General features: G+C 40.8%; 1 protein-coding gene across 6 annotated transcripts in view; it reads right to left on the reverse strand.

Annotated features, from left to right (window-relative positions):
- LOC121290348 (ephrin type-B receptor 3-like) overlaps positions 1 to 20,716 on the reverse strand; it is a 108,621-nt gene that overhangs the window by 24,450 nt on the left and 63,455 nt on the right. For all 6 annotated transcript variants that reach the window (XM_041210744.1, XM_041210711.1, XM_041210726.1 and 3 more), the window contains exons 4-5: positions 6,859 to 7,014; positions 2,138 to 2,473 (exon numbers count right to left, since the gene is read on the reverse strand). In XM_041210744.1, coding sequence (XP_041066678.1) covers positions 2,138 to 2,473; positions 6,859 to 7,014 — 492 coding nt within the window. The remainder of the gene's footprint in view (positions 1 to 2,137; positions 2,474 to 6,858; positions 7,015 to 20,716) is intronic.

The raw sequence follows: 20,716 nt of genomic DNA on the forward strand, positions 1-20,716 counted from the left end.
GAAGAGGTGGCTAATGAGGTTGTGGGTGTTAATTTTCCAAAATTCCCTAGATTCTAGAAAGGTTCCATCAGGCTGGAAAGTAGCAAATATAACCCCACGAAGGGAGGGAGGCAAAAAACAGGGAACTATAGACTAGTTAGCCTGATGTCTGTCGTGGGGAAGGTGTTAAGAGTCAATCGTTAAAGAGGTGATGGGCACTTAGAAAAATACTAGATCGTCGTGAAGAGTCAGAGTGGTTTTGTGAAAGGGAAATCATGTTTAAACAATTTGTTTGTGTACTTTGAAGGAGTAACAAGTGCTGTGGATAAAGGGGAGCCTCTCGACGTACTGTACTTGGATTTCCAGAAAGCATTTAATAAGGTGCCACATCAAAGGTTATTGAGGCAATAAAAGCTCATTGTGCAAGAAGTAACATATTAGCATGGATAGAAGATTGGCTGGCTGGCGGAAAACAGAAAGCATGCATAAATGGGTCTTTTTCTGGTTGGCAGTATGTGACTAATGAGGTCCTGCAGGGGTCTGTGCCGGGGCCTCAACTTTTTACAATTTGTATTAATGACTTAGATGAGGAGAGCAAAGGCATGGTAGCTAAATTTGCAGATGACACAAAGATAGATAGGAAAGCATGCTGTGAAGAAGACGCATTTGTAGACAGATATAGATAAATTGAGTGAGCGGGCAAAAATCTGGCAGATGGAATATAATGTGGGAAAATGTGAAGTTGTTCACTTTAGCAGGGGGAACAAAAAAGCATGGTATTACTTAAATGGAGAATGACTACAGAATTCAGAGATGCAGAGGGACCTAGGTGTTCTTGTCCATGTGTCACAAAAAGTTAGCATGCAGGTACAGCAAGTAATCAAGAAGGCTAATGGAATGCTATCCTTTATGATGCAAGGAATTGAACATGAAAGTAAGGATGTTATGCTTCCATTATACAGGGCATTGGTGAGACGGCACCTCGAATACTGTGTGCAGTTTTGGCCTCCTTATTTAAGGAAGGTTGTAAGTGCGTTCATTGGAGGCGGTTCAAAGGAGGTTTACTAGATTAACACCTGGAATGTGCGGGCTATCTTATGAGGAAAGGTTGGACAAGCTGGGCTTGTTTCCACTGGCGTTTAGAAGAGTGAGGGTTGACTTGATTGCAGAATATAAGATCCTGAATGGTCTTCACAAGGTGTACATGGAAAGGATATTTCCTCTTGTGGGTTAGTCCAGAACCAGGGGGCACTGTTTTAAAATTATAGGGTAGAGATGAGGAGAATTTTTTTTCTCTCAGAGGGTTGTGCGACTTTGGAATTCTCTGCCTCAGAAAGTGGTGGAGGCGGGGTCACTGAATATTTTTAAGGCAGAGGTAGATGGATTTTGTTAGGCAAGGGAATCAAAGGTTATTGGTGGTAGATGGGAATGTAGAACTTGAAACACAAGCAGATCTGCCATGATCTCATTGAATGGTGCAGCAGGCTCAAAGAGCTGAGTGGCCTACTTCTGCTCTTATTTTGTATATTTGTACATTTGTATAAACTCAGACATATTTAATTGTATGCATCCTTATACTAACCCCAAAAAACTAAAGGAGACAATAAAGGTTTTATCAGGGATCTCCAAGTGTTACACCCGGGCTTGAGCCATGCTGGATATTTTATTTTAAATATTGACTATTATTCCGACAGAAAAAAAATGAGCTTGGAGAAGGATGTTGCCAGAAAACCAGCACTCTGGCAGATGCTGCAAAATTCCACACCTGCCCACCTCCATGCTCACCCCACTTTGCACTGAAGCCTAAAAATTCAGCTTGCGGTTTTGAAGTTAGTGCCAATTGTGTTTACATTAAGTGAAAATGAAAGATCCAGATGTTTTGGTTGTACTGATGGAGAAATTGTGAGTGTTCAGCGTCATTACCCTGTCAAACAGACAGCAAATTCTGGCATCCCCACCTTGCTGTCAGAGGTATCCTGCTCCTCTACAGGGTGCACTGTTGTAGTCTTCACAGATACAATCAACACAAAAATCAATGATTTCTCTATACCACACTGGGCCCATTAACTGAATTGTTTATTAGGGAACTGAAAAATGGAAATGTTTAGATTTTATATGGATATTACAATTTTAAATGTTGAAATACTGCTCCACTTACCAGCCTGATTTGTAGTAATGTTAACTGCTGCAAACTGAGGAGGATATGGATTCTTGCTGGAGACACCATTTACTGCTTGGATTTCGAATGTATATCGGGTGTGAGCCAAAAGATTACTGATAAACACCTGCCTTTCTGTCAGGCCCAGCTGGCGTGGGACAAACTCTACATTGTCATCGCATCTGGAGCAGATTTTGCCTTCCACACTGCATTTCTTGCAGATGATATTATAGAGCAGGTCATCACGGCCACCAGTATCCCGTGGCTCACTCCATTCCAAGCTCAGGGAGGTCTTATTCACATTTGAAATAACATTACGTGCAGCAGAAGGCACACCTTAGTAAAATTGAAATTGAAAATGAAAGTTAGAATGTATGTTAAACATAGTTACATTCAACATGTATAAATGTTGAATACATACTATTTATAATACAATGTTTTGTGTTATATTACACATAGTATATATAACATATTGTACAAAATATTGGCCTGCAAACGCTGAATTAAAATGCACAAAAATCTGTTTACATTCTATTTCACAGATAGTAATCTTTTCAATGAATTAATCTATAAAACAATTCAAATATACAAAAAGACTATCAGGAAATAGACTGCAATATTTACTTTCCTTCTTCATTGTAAAGTGAGAGTAGATTTGCAACTACTTATTAAAATGCAACAATATTAGCATTTTGAGTCAACTGGAATATTTTACAAAGCAGGTTGAAAGGTTATAACATCAGCTTTAAATAAAGTCTTTGAAGGTCACTGGAAAGGCAAATTAGTGTTTAAAAAGTAAAAGTTATAAAATACAATGGGGTTCTGCTTTTACTGATAAGCTGGCCATGGAAGCATCTGAGACCTTAATTTTATAGAAGGCAGAATGCAACTTCAGAATTAGTTTTAACAAACAGACTCTTGCCTGCATTGTGCTGATAAAAGAACTGGAAGGCATCTGAGATAGTGACAAATGTTTAAATGCAAAGTAGATGTTGTAAAGTGTTTTTTTCACCAAATGTATTTGGTGAAACTATTTGCAGGGAATCTTTTTAGGAAAGATAACATCTGGTTTGAAAGGATAAATATAACATTTCTTTACCATTTATTCAGCCCTAAGGTCACTACCAAGCAGGGATTCTATACACTGACCTGATATGAAACTGCAATCCAAAGCTACTAGTTTCCTATTTTGTTCTTAGCTCATTCCTCACTTATTTGGTCTAAAGCATGTTGGAACAATGAACATAGAATAAATATGACAAACCCAGAAAACGCAGTCATTTGCTTCACTGGCGCTAAGATCTTCAGAGACATTGCAGGTTCTTTAAAGAATTAAGGTTTTTCTGTACTGGACTGCTTTCTTTTTAATAAAATCTCTTCCCAAATTCACAAGATAATTAGGGATGAGGAAGGTCATTCTGCCCATATTAAGGTGTCCATTCAGAAATATCCTGATGTCTCCTCAGTTTAATATCCAACTTGTTTCTTAAATAAATTTAGTTTCTGCCACAGATTTTATTGCCCTTTCTGATGAATTTCTTAATATCAGCTTTTCTAGCTTGAACTGCTGTCCTATTATTCTGTTTTTAACTCTTAATTTAGCTACTCTGCATTCACTTAACTATGCCTCTATAACGTCACCGCACCAATGCTTCCTTTCTGGGTTGAAAAGCCCAAGTAACTCCAATTTTTTATCATGTCTCAGATTCGTGGCACAAGGAATCAGCTTCATGGTTCTTATGTGCACTGGTTTAGTATCTGAATGAATGTTTCATTTGTCTCTTGGTGACCAGAAATTGATGCAGTATTTAAGGCGTGGTTTAGTTTTCTGATGAATTAACTCATCTGATTTATATCCTACTGTTTAGAGTGCCTGGTAAACATTCTGTTGGCTTTCTTGATCGCTGCTTTCTACCAGTTAGCCACATATAGTGTCAAATCAACTAAGACTCCTATTTCTCTCTCAGCTTCACCTTTATCTAGTTCAGTAATATTTATTGATCATATGTGTCATCTATTTTTTTCCATTCTTGGCTGCATTTGCTTTATCTGCTATTGACCCCCATGTTGTCCAACTCCTATTGTTTCTAAGTTGACTATTCTCATTCCCCCATAATGTGTCTCCCACTTGAACACAGCTCCCGGAATGAATACTCAGTTTCCTAGTCTTCCATCAATTTCTTTTTCATTATGAAGAATTCCTTATAATCCCCACAGTTTAACTAATGGCCTTTCTTGGGAAATTTAGCAACAGCCTTTTAGAAGTTAAAGTGCATATCATAGGGCTTTCAACTTCCCCACCTCTGATTTTCTCCCCTTACACCTGGGCTGTATGCTTGATTTCTTGCCATACTATTCCATGTTGCCATGCCTGCATTGGGACTGCTAAAGATGAAATCTTACCCCTCATCTTTGAAGACTGCAGGTTACAGCTAGGTATGGTTCCATTGGCAGTGTTTTGGCACTTTCTCTTAATAATATTTCATGATCTGAGGCTGAAGTGGTGGTAAATAATTTGATAGAATTGAGTCATGAACATTTTTGACAATTATGGTACCATGGCACAGGCAGAGATCTTCCTGGTACAGCCCTCGTCACATTATGCAGTGCATTGGTTCATTGAAAGAATTCATTTCTCCCCTAATATTCTTGTTGAGATACAAATGATCACATCAAAATCTGTATAGGATATGCACTCCTCTCCAGATATAACTTAATCCAAATTAATGCCATTATTGTGTTTCAGGTTAAGCACAGCATTGAAAATACTGTATAAGAGAAATATGAAGTCTAATTCAATGAGTGACAGCAATTACCTCAGTAGGATCCTAGCAATCATTGTTATGAATGGTATCAAGTCTTAATTTGATTATTTAACCATTTTTTTTCTTCTCATGAGATTTTATGGAAAATGTGAGAGTTTTGATTTTTATACGTAAGGCTTTTTTTGAAAGTAGAAATATGTATTTTCACAAGAATATTCAGTCAAGCTAATAAAATCATCCTTCAGTACTTGTATTTCAAAGGCCCCTATAGCATGCTTTACTGGCACTCTGATATTTACTTACAAATAGATTCTTTTTAAAATATACATGTAAGCATGTTTCAACAAAGGTCAAGAATTTTTGAGACTAAGCACCCAGTGGCTGCTCAAATAGTAAAACATTCTCGGTGATCAGCTGAATCATTTTATATCTGCACTAAGGCTGCCAACATGGACAAAATACGCATGTAACCACTTTGAAAAGTGCTCAGGTTTAAAATTAATGTGCAGTAACTACACATAGACACGGTTGCTTAAGATTTACAGACTAGCAGCATGGTCATTAATGTGTCAGAGGTGCCTTTACTATTCTAGGTAATTAAACTGCAAATAACCCAATGGCACTATAAAAATATATCTGTCTCAGACATGTTCCCCCTAGTGCCATAAAAAGTAGAAACTAATGGGTTTGGGATCACAGGGAAAACAGAAAGAAGATTATAAAAGCCTTGGAAGTGGTTTAAAAACTGCTGTCTTTGTTCTTGTAAGTCACTGTCTGCTTTAAAGTCCTTCTCAACACAAACTGTTATTTAGATCTGTAAAATAATCTATGTGAGTAAGATTATATCCTGGTTTAGGCAGCTTAGGTTCTGCAATTATTGTACCAGTGCTGAGAAGACTGCACTTAATTAGTGTTTAAAATATTTGGAGCTTGGTTGGATATAATGTAATTGTTTCAGATGGGTATGATATTATGCACTGCTACACTGGTCATGTTCATTTGGCTGTGTTTCAGTTTACATGTATCATGTTAAATAGCATGAGAATCTGTTGTTAAATTTACAATTAAGTTGGATAATGTGAGCGGCATGGTGGTTCAGTGGTTAGTGCTGCTTCCTCACAGCTCCAGGGACCAGAGTTTGATTCTGACCTTGGGTGTCTGTCTGCCTGTGTGGAGTTTGCATGTTATTCCTATGTCCACGTGGATTTTTGCTGGGTGCTCTGGTTTCCTCCCACTGTCCAAAGACATGCTGGTTAGGTGGATTGGCTGTGGTTAAATTGCCTCTTAGTATGTGTGCCCTGTGGTGGACTGGTGTCCTGCCTAGTGCCCATTGTTAGAGTAGGCTCTGACTCTCCGTGACCCTGAATTGGATAAAGCATTTGTGGAACAGTGAGTGAAATAATGGCAGAGTAATGTTTCTGATCAGTGTGGCCTTGAGCATTTTGACCTTCAACTTTGGGTGGACAATGAAGGGAGTTAGGATGTATGTGTGGCTTTATCATGATCTAGCACTGGCTTGATTTCATTATTATAATAGTATTTATTATTTTAAAACCTGTAAGGAGAATTCAGACATAACTGCTGCATTGAAAAATAAATAAGCTCCACTTAAGTATAGGTTAAAAGGTGAGAATATAACATAAAGCATGTTATTTCAGAGCATTATAAGACTTAGCAAAGATTTGGAAATTGGTTAATTGGCTATGTTGCTGGTGTTGGTATTTTAAATATCATATTTGGAGTTTTAATAGGAGAACAATTGAGACAAAAGTGCTCTCTGACCGTGTAGGAGATTAACACACATATGGGTATCAGAACAGTGTCCTGGAAATGTAACCAATTCTGTGAGAATGGGTCTTTATTACAAAACCAAGCAAGCTTAATATAAATGGCATTCTGTACTAGAAAAGTGTTACATTTCTTGTTGACATAAAAAGATAGGGGCCAATGACTAACTTGTGCATCCCATCTCAGGCTGGTCACTGTCTGCTCGATAGAATCCACTTTTGCAGGGACAGATAATGGCTGCTTCGGAGTTGATCCTGCTGTTAGATGGGCAAAGGGAGCAAGGTTCCTGCCCCTGTTTGGATTTGAATTTTCCTAGGCCACAAGCTGAAAACCAAGTACAAACAATAATTAGGAACATAATATTTTAACATTAAATACATTTGGATGTTTATGCATTGCTAGCAAGTCATTAGAACAAAGAGCTTCCCTTGCAGGGATAAAACCACATTTGGAAAGAACATCAGTAAATTTTCCTTGGGAAGGAAGTGATCCCACCATCGATAATCATAAAAATGTCTGAGATTCAAGCTGCAGAAATGAAGAACTAAGATTGCAGTCAAACACACAAAAAAGCCACAGATTGTTTGAAGTAGACAGTGTATTAACATTCAAAGGTAATAAAGCTAATGTAGTTCTACTGTTACATGCTTCTTTTTTCCCCATGTTACATGGGGGTGCCACAATGGTGGTAGATTACCTTCATAGCAACCATATTGTTTTGCATTTGGATGCCTTTCTTACTACCACCTCTCCCCATTTATCTAGGCTGGGGACCAGCACCACTACATACTGGCTTGTCTGCACCAGTGGCTGGGTTCTTTCATAATCAATAAGCCCTAACATGGGACTTGAACCTGGGGACTTCTGACTCAGAGACAGGTGAGCTATCCACTGAGTCACTCCAGGTCCTACATTTAGCAACTAGCTTATTGCACCATATTTGCAAAGCAGTAAAACACATGCAGGAACAGAACACTTTGGTTCCTTGAATTCAATACCAAAAATGTTTAAAAGAATCTGAAGAGACTCTTCAACTCTGAATAGGTAATAGGATGACATTGAAATATCAGCTAGCAATGTCAGCTTGTATAGATTGCTAGTATTAATTGATAAAGGCCAGTCGTATTTTAACTGGCCAGATTCAGCTGTAGCAGGACATCTAATGGTGCTTGCTATTCATTAGACTTGCTCTTGTGCTGTTCAGCACAAAACAATTTTGCTCACAAAGTTGCTGAAAGCACAGGCTGGTAGCATTACAGCGGAGGAAACAGGGCACGGGGGACCTGAGTGAACAAGGCAACCAATAGGACATATCCTTAACTAATGAGGCTTAAGAATTGGGAAATAAACCCAGAAGGGGGGAGGATTAAAGGAAATTAATTCAATGTCAGATCAGATAAGAAAGAGAAATAAAGGAGGAAAACATTGGAGCAAGAGAGAAAAGAAAGGAAAATTAAGAAACATCAGCCAGGATTCTCCAGTCCCGCCACAGAAACTCCCGCCCAAAGTCAATGGACTGCCTCTCCAAATTTTCCGTCCCACTCACAATGGGTGCCACTGCTGCAGGTGGGACCGGAAAATCCTGGTCATCATTTTAAAATATGACATTTTAAATTATTCAAAAAATTCAAAACCTGAAGGTATGAGATCTTGTACTTATTATAGTTAATTTTTGGTGTCACGAAGCTTGATTGGCAGTAAATAACACATGTCAGTAAAAGGGTACTTACGTTGCAAATTACTAGCACTAAATATCTGTGGCAAGTTTAGTTTGTATCTATCGCACAAATGCAGTAACTTCACAATATTCACTGCATGTCAATGGTAAGACCGTCAGAAAATACCACTTTCTTGAAGCTGAAAGCAAAATGCGCAATCTGAACAGCCACTTTTAGATAGTTAGATTTAAACACGCATCTGGCCTTGACCTGAAGTTGCTGTATCATTCATATATAAATATCAGCAAACGCCATTAGCAACTCTCAGTTATTTTGACAGCAAATTCCAGTTCATTGAAATGCTTTCTTTACTGTGCTATTGCCTCAGCATTGAATGCTAACCATGAAATTGGTGAACACGTGTTCACTGTTTTTACTATTTTGACACTTACGCTTTCTATGAGAAGAGAAAATTCAACTTAAACAATTATATTCTTTATGCTATTATTGTGCTAATTTAGAGTCACCCAAAATAACAGAGGCAACACAACTCCCAACCCTATGAATAACAGAAACTGGAAGTTTTTCAAAGGTCTACTGCACACAGTGCAGTTATTACCAATCAGGATGAAATAAACATTGTGGAGCAATTTTTCAAGGTTGTGATGGTAGCAAAAGCCAGCTGCTGCACAATTTGGAAAATCAAAGGAGCAGTGCCGTGATTTTCCAAAACATGCTAGCAACAGGCAAGGTTCCTCATTGTCAGTGTGCTCTGAGGAAATTACCCTCATGTATTAAATTTTAAAAATAAAAATTTTAGTCTTAGAGCACAAGTCGCATTAATAGACCCAAGAGTTCAACCAATATTTTTGCATCAGGAGCAGCTTAATAAACTTTGCAACGCTGAAGTGAAATTGTGCAGGCAAGCTGTTAAAGTCCAATTCCTGACCCGACTCCAGTTGGACCTCAAGCTCTGACTTCCATTCTGCTCTGGCTCTGCCCAACTACCAATGTCTCTCCCACAGTTCTAAATCCAATTCCGTTCCTCACCTCACTTTGACTCCAACAAAAATTCTCATAAGTGAGGATCCAGAGTAATTGGAAATGACTTGATGCAAAATTTGACAATCAAAATGTACTTCAAAATCAGAGTTATTTTCCACTTAAACTGAAAACCTTTGGAGAAGAGACAACTTTCCATGGGTCCACTCTCAACGCAGAACCAATTTGATGCTGAGAGGAAATCGTAAAATTGTGCCCATGTGCCGAGAACATCGCGGCTACAATTTGTGGTGAAGAAATCTGGGAACTACTGCCAAAAACATGTTACATTACAGGCTGTGATCATTACTTATATAGACCCCGCTTTACATTCCATGGCAAGTTAAAAAAGTTACTGGCCTACTATGCCCTTAGCGCACCTTATAAAACAATCACATGATTAATCCTTTGGTCTGGCCTATTGAAGTTTGATTATTGCAACAAAAATTGAATGGAAACTTTAAAAAAACTGATACTTTCTCCCTTTGTTCGGTCTTAGTTGCTGCAAAGTTTGCCATTTTTTGATTTTTTTCTGTAGTACTTTATGGTTTTTTTGCTTGCTGCTGCAATTCACCTAACAGCAAACAATGGGCAGAATTTTGCCCTTGGTAAGGGTGCTTGGCAGAGGTGGGCGGGGGCGGTCGGGAACCCGACCACCGCCCGCGATCGGCACCACACTGCGATTTTACTCAGAAGGCGAGCTGGGCGAGTGCGACCTTCACGCACGTGCGTGAGAGAGAGCGCTGAATAATCTCCCTGAGGCAGCTCCGTGCCTCAGGGAGATGGAGCGCTGTTTAAAAAAAACTAATGACCAAAATAAAAATGTCATAAAACATGTCCCCTCATGCGACTCTATCATGTGAGCAGGGACATGTTTTTAATTCAAGTGTAAAATTTTTATTTGTTTTAGGAAATCTTATCCCGCCCGTGGATGAGGTTTCCTAAAAAATGCGAAGGCCGCTTGGCCGTTTTGCCTGCCTGTCAACGCGTTAGGTTGAATGGGCAGTGAAAATTCAGGACAGTTGTTAATTTAATGGCCTTAATAGGCCTTTCAATTGTTGGCGGGCCGCTGCTGGCTCCAGCGCAAACCTGCCGACCTATCATGTGAGTGCACATTGACGTCGGCATGCTGGGCCGATGTCAATGTGCTTTATTTCATGCTCGGGCGTGTGGGGCACACATCCGCATGCCAAGTGAAAGATCCTGCCCAATGTGTTGAGGATAGTAATTTAGTTCAGGTTGCGATAGCACTGTGTGGCCTAAATAAGGAAGACAAACTCAACAACTGTGTTTGTTGGCCATGACATTCATTTCTGGTCTTGTCAAAGGAGACCTGTCTCACTGCCTTCTCTTCATAGAGGCGGGCTACTATCTAGCTGTGCTATCTCTTGAAGGTTGACCTGCAGACGATTTCTGCAAAGGGCACAGTTCATCTTGTAATAATTTTTGTATTACGTTTTTTCCCATTGGTTTCTTGCAAGTTACAATCAGCACCAGTATGTTGAATTATTTAGTCAACTGTTTATAGTTCCATCAAACAAGTGGCAGAAGTCTTGCTTTCAAGGCGCAACATTTTTACCACCTTAAAGAGAGAAACAGAGTTAGCATTTCATCGGAACAAAGAAGAGTTATATCGGACTCAAAACGTTAACTCTGTTTCTCTCTCCACAGATTCTGCCAGACCTTCTGAGTTTTTCCAACAATTTCTATTTTTATTTCAGATCTCCAGCATCCACAGTATTTGGCTTTTATTTTTACCACTTTCCATGTGGAAAGGAGGTAGCAGCTTACTAGGGCACAGATGCTTCTCTGACTCAAGAATACTGGCTGTAAGAGATAGTACCCATGTTCCATACAAACTGGGCCTTGCCTAATAGCTCCTAACAAGCGAGTTACAATGTTGTCTTTTGGGAAGGGTAGCCTTGAGGGCCAAGCAGTGCAACTACACTCACACTCATGCAACAGTCTGTTCACTTTGTTAGTCATCAAAAGGAGGGTTGGGTATTGCACCACCCACTTAAAGACTCCAGACAAGAAACTAAACTGACCTGAGGCTTACTAGAATTTGGTCTCAGGCCTCATCAAGAAAGCAACCGAGCACCCTAAAGTACAGTCTGACAATCTAACTCCCACACAAACCTACTCTGCTGCTAAATGCAAGAAGTCATGTTCCTCCCTGCTCCACATTACAGGAGGAAAACTAAATTTTGCCCATTATTTTGCAGCCTAACGAGGACTTTTTAAATTCCATTAATTAAGCTACAGTAGATCCAGAAACATTTAACAGAGCATATACAATTTTTTGACTAATGTAGCAACGGTGTTCTGAAACAGGCATTAGGTCCCTGATTAGCAAGTTCACGTGGCCTATAACCTAGGTTACGTCAGTGGCCTGAGCACTCAAAAGCTTTGAGGTGCCAATTTGGCAATTGGTGCAATTCAGGAAGTGTAGGGCATGGGAGTACTGCACTGGGAATCTGCTGCCTGCAATTATTTTTCAGCCAGAAATCTGACAATAGGGATAAATTCCTCCCCCTCCAATTCATATTTTCTTACTTCAGGCCGGATTTTACATGCCCCTGTCGGGTGTGTTTTTGGTGGGGGGAGGGGGATGGGGGCTGTGTGTAACCAAGTGGGTGCCCAGCCCACCACCTCCCCACTCACTCCCTAATGGTAGGTGGGTGGGCACCGAAATTGAAAGCCCCTCTGCCATATTTAAACAAATAACCAAGGGTCAATTGAGCTTCTTAACAATCCAATTGATCCAATAATACACTGCTCATGCCATAAAAAGGTTGGTAGGGGCAGTCGGGCGGGAGTGGGCAGGCCATTTTAGTAAAAAGGTTTTTAAAAGGGTGGGAAGGAAGGGAGGGTACTGTCTTCAGGGAGGTGGCCTTTACACATCAGGGAGCAGCACCCCCAAAATAGTAACCCCGCCTTTCTTCCTACTTTCTCCACAGTGAGAGATGCAAGCCCCACAGTCCAACAATTTAGCCCACACGCAGCGTATTATGGCTGCGGAGTGAGTCAGCCTCCTGCCAACTTTCCTTCAGAGGCAGTGAGCCGCCTGACCCTGCTCCGCAATATGCAGCTGGGCCTTCTTTCCTCTATTCCTTTCCCAGCCCTGTCAAGGCTGACCAATGTTTTAAAATAATTTTGAAGCCTCCTGAAGACTGAAGCGACAGCTTTTCCTATGTGCATTTATTTAAGTGGGTAGTACCCTTTAAATTTAAAATTTTGTGCATCCTCCATTTTGTTATCTACTGGCTCTTGTTGGGAATTGTTCAAATGTTCTAACCCTGAAAAATTAAGTACAGCAATCTCAGTGCATTATAGGTTAGCTTGAGCAAGGCAACCAGTCCCTGGTTGGGCTTCCCGAATTTGGTGATAATATGTGGTGATCTTCAATGTTTTAGTTAGACAATGACATTTCAATGAGTGCTGTTCTGTGATATGAGACTTACTCCAACTGTTATCACAGCAGTGAAAATAGAATATATCTACAAAGAGCCTCTTGGCAAGCAGTATCTGACAGGAAACTCATTCCTTTCTAATCTGACCAATGTCAACGCTGAGCTCTTGCAGCAAACTGCTTCCAGAACGCTCCAGACAGTGAAAGAATGTAGTGTCCAAGTGATTTAACAAGCACCTTCAGTGATGTGACACAAAATGATACCTGTATTGTGCTACCTAGTGAGCTAACAACAGCTGAGGGAAAAAACAACATTTTTCAGGAAGTATTTTCATGGCTTAAGAAAGAAACTCACATTCAGATAAGGGGTTGCTCTGAAACAACTTGTTCACTTTCTCCACTGAAACCAGGGTAAAGATTAATTGTAAGTATATTCCATAAAATCTTGAATTGAATAAAACAGGTTGCTGATAACATGAGCTGAGATCCTCAGGGAATGTTTTAAAGGAACAGGAATCCCCTGTGCCAGGAAATGTTAGTTCTACAAACTGGTTTAAAACAAGACAAAGGACAAGTTTCAGAAAGGACACATTGAGGCATTTACAAACAGTGATTGGATCATGTGAAGTTTTAGGAATTGTATGTTTCAAGGATGATGGGCATTTACCCATCTAAGCTGATATGGAGATGGTGGAGGGGGGGGGGGGCGGTGTGGTAGAATTGCTTCGGTGCAGTAAGTGGAATTATTTATGATTTCATTGTACACAGTGCAGAAGAAACCTCCCCACAGGGAGAGGAACTATGGTTTTGAGGAGAGACTTGAAACACTGGGACCACTTTCACTGGGTACAGAAAGATGAGAAAAGAATCAATAGAATTGTTTAAAATCATGAAAGCTTTTGATTCGTGACAGAATATTTCCCTCAGTTTTCAGTCAGTGGTGGGGCTTACCTATTGAGGAGAGAGAACAAGAGAAGTTTATTTACACAGGGAGCCATGAGAAATGGAATGGAATGCTTACTAGAGGGAGCAATTGAGGTATGAAATGGATGATGTACAAGTAGCTGACAAAAGGAGCACGCACGGCACTGAAACATATAAGAAGGCAACATATTCATGGCATGATTGATGTACTTTCCCAGTGCCTGTCACATTGAGGCTAATTATGAAATCCCAGCTATGAAGTAACAGGAACACTACATCAACCCCTGATTGAGCATCTGTGGTGCTCCCAACATATAGTCTATGACTCATTCAGAAAGCCACTATAATTTTGGACATAATAGCTGGCAAAAAGCTTGTTGGTCATCCTTCAAGCAGAAGCAGCATTTTAAGGGCAGGAAGTGGGTGAATGAGGGGGTCAGAGCAGAGGCTGGACAATGGGTTTGTATGCTGCTGGTTGTTCTACACTTGCTAAACAGATAAAGACAGCAGTCCTCTGATCCAAGACATTCATCTCCAAATGTTTAATGGTATTTGGATCTGATACCCTGGTTGTTGAGAGGAAGCAGTATGCTTCAATCACCATGGCAACCTGGTAACCTGAATGACCTGCTCTTAGTGCTGACCCTTCTCAGGCTCAGACTTGAGCCATCACTCAATTGTAGCACTCTAGTCCCTGAGCCACAGGTTTTGGTTCAAGTCTTAGAGCCTTGAGCATCAAAATCCAGAGTGACAGCACTGAGAAGATACTGCCTTTCACCAGAAATGTTAAATGTTAAACTGTCTGCTCTCTCAGGTGGATGTAAAAGATCCCACAGCACTATTTTGAGGAGCAGGAAAGTTTTCGCTGGTGCCCAAGCCAAAATTTATCCCTCAATCAAAATTATTAAAACAGGTGATCTAGTCAATATCACATTGCTGTTTGTGGGAGCTTGTTGGATACAAATTGGCTGTTCCCTTTCCTACGTTGCAACAGTGACTACAGTTGAATGTACTTCATTGGTTGTAAAGTAATGGAAGGGGTCATTGACAGTGCTTTCAAGTGCACTTGCTTAGCAATAACCTGCTCACCGATGCCAAGTTTGGGTTTCGCCAGGGCCACTCAGCTCCTGACCTCATTACAGCCTTGGTTCAAACATAGACAAAAGAGCTGAACTCCCAAGGTGAGGTGAGAGTGACTGCCCTTGACATCAAGGCCAATTTGACCGAGTGTGGCATCAAGGAACCCTTGCAAAACGGGAGTCAATGGGAATTCCACTGGTTGGATTCATACCAAGTACAAAGGAAGATGATTGTGGTTGTTGGAGGCCAGTCATCTCAGCTCGAGACATCACTGCAGGAAGTCCTCAGGGTGGTGCTCTTGGCTCAACCATCTCCAGCTGCTTCATCGATGAGCTCCCTTCCATCATAAGGTCAGGAGTGGGGATGTTCGCTAATGATTGCACAATATTCCGCACCATTCGCGACTCCTCAGATACTGAAGCAGTCTATGTCCAAATGCAGCAAGACCTGGACAATATCCAGACTTGGGCTGACAAGTGGCAAATAACATTCGCGCCACACAAGTGCCAGGCGATGAACATCTCCAACAGGAGAGAATCCAACCATTGCCCCATGATGTTTAATGGTGTTACCATCACTGAATCCCCCACTATCAACATCCTGGAGGTTACCATTGACCAGAAACTGAACTGGACTAGCCATATAAATACTGTGGCTACAAGAGCAGGTCAGAGGCTAGGAATCCTGCAACGAATAACTCACCTGCTGACTCCCCAAAGCCTGTTCACCACCTACAAGGCACAAGTCAGGAGTGTGATGGAATACTCCCCAACAACAAAACAAAAACAGAATTACCTGGAAAAACTCAGCAGGTCTGGCAGCATCGGCGGAGAAGAAAAGAGTTGACGTTTCGAGTCCTCATGACCCTTCGACAGAACTTGAGTTCGAGTCCAAGAAAGAGTTGAAATATAAGCTGGTTTAAGGTGTGTTTGTGGGGGGTGGAGAGATAGAGAGACAGAGGTGGAGGGGGGGGTGGTGTGGTTGTAGGGACAAACAAGCAGTGATAGAAGCAGATCATCAAAAGATGTCAACGACAATAGTACAATAGAACACATAGGTGTTAAAGTTAAAGTGGTGATATTATCTAAACGAATGTACTAATTAAGAATGGATGGTAGGGCACTCAAGGTATAGCTCTAGTGGGTTTTTTTTTAATAATGGAAATAGGTATTTCCATTATAAAAAAAAACCCCACTAGAGCTATACCTTGAGTGCCCTACCATCCATTCTTAATTAGCACATTCGTTTAGATAATATCACCAACTTTAACACCTATGTGTTCTATTGTACTATTGTCGTTGACATCTTTTGATGATCTGCTTCTATCACTGCTTGTTTGTCCCTACAACCACACCACCCCCCCCTCCACCTCTGTCTCTCTATCTCTCCACCCCCCACAAACACACCTTAAACCAGCTTATATTTCAACTCTTTCTTGGACTCGAACTCAAGTTCTGTCGAAGGGTCATGAGGACTCGAAACGTCAACTCTTTTCTTCTCCGCCGATGCTGCCAGACCTGCTGAGTTTTTCCAGATAATTCTGTTTTTGTTTTGGATTTCCAGCATCCGCAGTTTTTTTGTTTTTATCTATATTATGGAATACTCCCCACTTGCCTGGATGAGTGCAGCTCTCACAACACTCAAAAAGCTGGACACTGTCCAGGACAAAGCAGCCCGCTCGATTGGCACCCCATCCGCAAACAAACATTCACTCCCTCCATCACCGATGCACAGTAGCAGCAGTATGTACCATCTACAAGATACACTGCAGGAATTCACCAAGGCTCCTTAGACAGCACGTTCCAAACCCATGACCACTAGCATCTAGAAGGACAGGGCAGCAGATTGATGGGAACACCGCCAGCTGGAAGATCCTCTCCAAGACACTCACCATCCTGACTTGGAAATATATTGCCATTCCTTCACTGTCACTGGGTCAAAATCCTGGAGCACCCTTCCTAACAGCACTGTAGGTGTACCTACACCATATGGACTGCAGGGGTTCAAGAAGGCAGCTCATCACAACCTTCTCAAGGGCAACAAGGGGTGGACAATAAATGCTGGCACAACCAGCAAAACCCACATCCCGTGAATGAATTTTAAAAAAAGCATTTTGGGCATCCTGAGATTGTGAAAGGTGTGTTATAAATACAAGTCTTCCTTCTTTTACTCATAATTTTTCTTTTTACTTCAGAGTTCAGATTTTGTGTAGTATCCAAATACTCCAAATTTGTAGTCTAAAATAACATCTAATACTTAATCCTATTTCTCTATGATATGCTTGGCTTGATTGCTTTCTTGATGGTTTCTTGCTTATTTGCTCAGGATTTGGGCTCTCTAGCAGTGACAGAAAAACTGAAATAACATCCACTGCTAAAGAGAAAGCAGACATGAATATTAGATTCACTATGAATCATTAGCAAAAAAATAGCATTCATTATCTACTTAAATGAGTCAATGACAGGGACTGGACCACACTCAAGAGACATCAAGTGAACAATTTGAATGCACGTGGACAACTGATCAAGCAGTAACAGTGCAACTGAAATCAAAGCTTCACCAATGCCTCAATCCATCCCATGTACTCTTTAAGAATGCTAATTAAAGGATAGAAAGTCTGATGCAGGAGAGATTCCCATCTATCTATTCAAGGAATGGACGAAAGAGGCTGCCAATATTCACACATACAGCATTTTCTGATCTTCAAACAGATGGCCTGGCTTGTTAAGCTCATCCATCCAAAGTGGACATTAGCAACAAGGAAAAGAAACTCTCTGGATAAGGACCTAAACAGAGCCTTTCATTTGCCTACTCTGTGCTACGTGTTCATGATATTACTATTACTAAGTACTTCCACACAACTAGGTACCTCAATCCCAAGCAGATTCCAGCGACATCCAGCAGCCAGTCACCTTCCATTGCATAGGGATTTAGGAGTCATCACTGAGTGTTAAAAAGATTAGCTTTCACTAAGGGGGTTTTTGATCCATTGATTCCCCTGCGTGAAAGGATATATTTTTAGTGCTCACTGATGACTCCTAAATGACTGCAGTATGGAAGGTGACTGGCTGCTGGATCTCACTAAAATCTGCTTGGGATTGAGGTACCTACTTGTGCTGAGATACTTAACTAGGGTTAGGATCCGTACTATCAATGGCTCCAACTGCAAAATGGGTATGAATGGTAAGGAATAAAAATTGTAAAGTTCTGTGCTTGCTTTGCGTGCAGCAGCAGTAATTGTGTAGCAGATTTGAAAGATAACACTTTGTTATCTGTACATCGTGTCATGGGCTGGAATTTTACCAGCCCTTTTACCAGTTGGGAGGCAGGAAGGTTGGCAAAACAGCATGGGAACGCATCGAGAGGGTTGGGGAGGGGAGGTGCCCAATGTCTTCTCACTGCCATACCACTTTGCCAACGGTACAAAAGTTGGAAGATTGGCTGCTGGGAGCCCAATTCAGCCACTTAAGTGGTCCATTAAGGGCCACTTTCCACCGCTGGGGGCATTCTCTCTGTACAAGTGGGGAGGAGCCCACCGCCATGTGGGGAAACAACCCAGTGAAGCCTGGCAGTCTCCCAGAGAGCTCCGGGGTGATGGCCTTTCTTTTTGGTGCTTCATGATCCACGGAGGGGCTCTTCTCATGGTAATGCTGCTATCGCAGCAATGTGCTGCCTGCCCATTGCAAACCCCTTCTCCCCAACTGATCATCGGGGTCTGCCTGGCGCTGCTAAGGCTGCTGTGCGGACCCCCCAAATTTGGCATAAAATTCAGCCCATGGTGCCACTTTTGCACAGACATCAAATTATTATTTGGTATGGTTGGATAGATTCATCTCAGCAGCCTACTGCCAGGAGCCTGTGAATATTGAAAACAGCATTGACACTGCCTGTTGCCTTTTCCTAGAAATGCTACACTGTTGTCATCTGGAAATGGTGCCCTGAATGCCAAAAAAGGTCAGCCCACTTTGCATGCATCTTATGCAGCAGTACCTTCACTTTACTCTCTGTAACTTTGAAGCTTATGCTCCTGCAGAATTTCATGATTTGTAAAGAGATTTCCTTTGTGAACTATAAGTTTTTCATCTCTCAAAAGCCATTTCCTTCAAATGATCATTATGAGGTAGCCTCTTAATGAATGGGAGTTGACAATGAATATTGAATGAGGACACAAACTTAGTTGTTCAGGCAGGAACAGTAATTCACAATGTATTGGGTGAATGTTCTGTCACATACAGTTCCCTACCTTGGGTGCACTCAACTCAGAAAATCCATCTTTGAAGACAGAAGATAAATTGAAGTATCCTGAGTTAAATTATTCTGCTTGTGGATGTTATAAGAAGACTTGTGGCAATGACAAATGAGGGCAAACCAATGACAAAACAAAGTTTTGTTCAGAGAATTGAGACAAAAACAATAAAATACTTAAGATGTATCAACAAATAGCCACAGATAAGTTGCCAACATGTGCGATAAACACTCCCAGATACGGAGCTAACATGCACATTCATTGTCAATGGTACTAGAATCCTGAGCAAGCAATGCAATCAGAGCGACAATGAATGATAGACAAGTGAAGCTGCGGGCACTCTGGTGGTATTATGTGACCTCCACAAAAGCATTTTTGGACCAATGTGGATGAGAAATGAAAATGATGAAAGGGAATTTGCATGCTTTATCTCAGGACGCTCAAATAATGTTTAAATTGCAAGAATAAAACATGGAGCTCTTCATGTTGAGATATTCTGCCTAAGTTTAGGACCTAGGACTGCACTGCTTGAAAGGGTGGTCAAAGCAGATTCAATAATAACATTAAAATAAGAGCTGAATAAAATTTGAAATGAAAAAATTGCAGAGCTATGGGTAAAAAGCAGGAGTATAGTACTAATTGGACAGCTCTACCAAAGAGCTGGCATGGGCATGAGAGGCTGAATGGCTTCCTTCTGTGCTGCACCGCTCTATGATTCTACGACCTACGCTACTACAGGGTCTGTTTCAGATGCTCCAGCGATGGCCTGATAGCTGGAAGTACTGCCTAGTGCAGCACCAAAGCCATATACACCAGGATGTCTTACATATTATTTCAGGTGTGTGATGAGATAACTGATCTCAGCAGGGATTGCACTTGGCCACTGACTTGTTTAGCAAGAGTTCCCACTCTTGATTGCTATCCAGTGACTCCTGAGGCAAAGTGCAAACTTGTAGATGCTGGCTAAGAATCAGATTAAGGTTAGCTGTTATACCCTCCATGGTTGAACAACTTGCAGGTTTTCATTGTCTGGGCTGGTTCATTAGAGTTAGAGTTAGGGTTAGGGTTAAAGCACAGCCCATGGGATAACACCCCTCAAAAATTGTTACCTTCAGAGAAGAGAAAATTGTGAAAAAATGTTTTGAAAAAATGTCATTTCACCTCCAAAACCATTTTTGTGACTTTAAATTCCTCCAAACAACTTATTGTAACAATGGAATACAATCTTTTATGTTTTTTTGCTATAGGTTTCCTTAAGGCTGCAGAATAACCGTAAGCTATTACTTCATGCATTTCAGCTAGCCCATTACAATCAATGTTTGTGTGAAGTGTTATTTGCATTCTTTTATATGATCACCTTCAGGCCTGCCAGTGGCATTGTATAATGTGGTTCATTGAAGATTGTTCAAAGCCCTTTCCATGCGTTCTTCTAAAAATAAGTACTTGAAAAAGCACAGAAGTCTTTTTGCATTTAAAATAATTAACTCAGTATTTTCAAGTTCAGAAATATCAAGATGCTGTTGACTTACTGCCTGAGTAATTTTTCATTACTGTCTTTGAAATGGGACAGTTAATGTCATAAAAAAAATAGATGTTCACAGACCCGACCTATCCTACTTTGCAGTTTAATAACGGCATGTAGATGCTTTAATGAATAGCAGATGT

This window comes from Carcharodon carcharias, chromosome 2, assembly GCF_017639515.1.
Source record: "Carcharodon carcharias isolate sCarCar2 chromosome 2, sCarCar2.pri, whole genome shotgun sequence".
NCBI lineage: Eukaryota > Metazoa > Chordata > Chondrichthyes > Lamniformes > Lamnidae > Carcharodon > Carcharodon carcharias.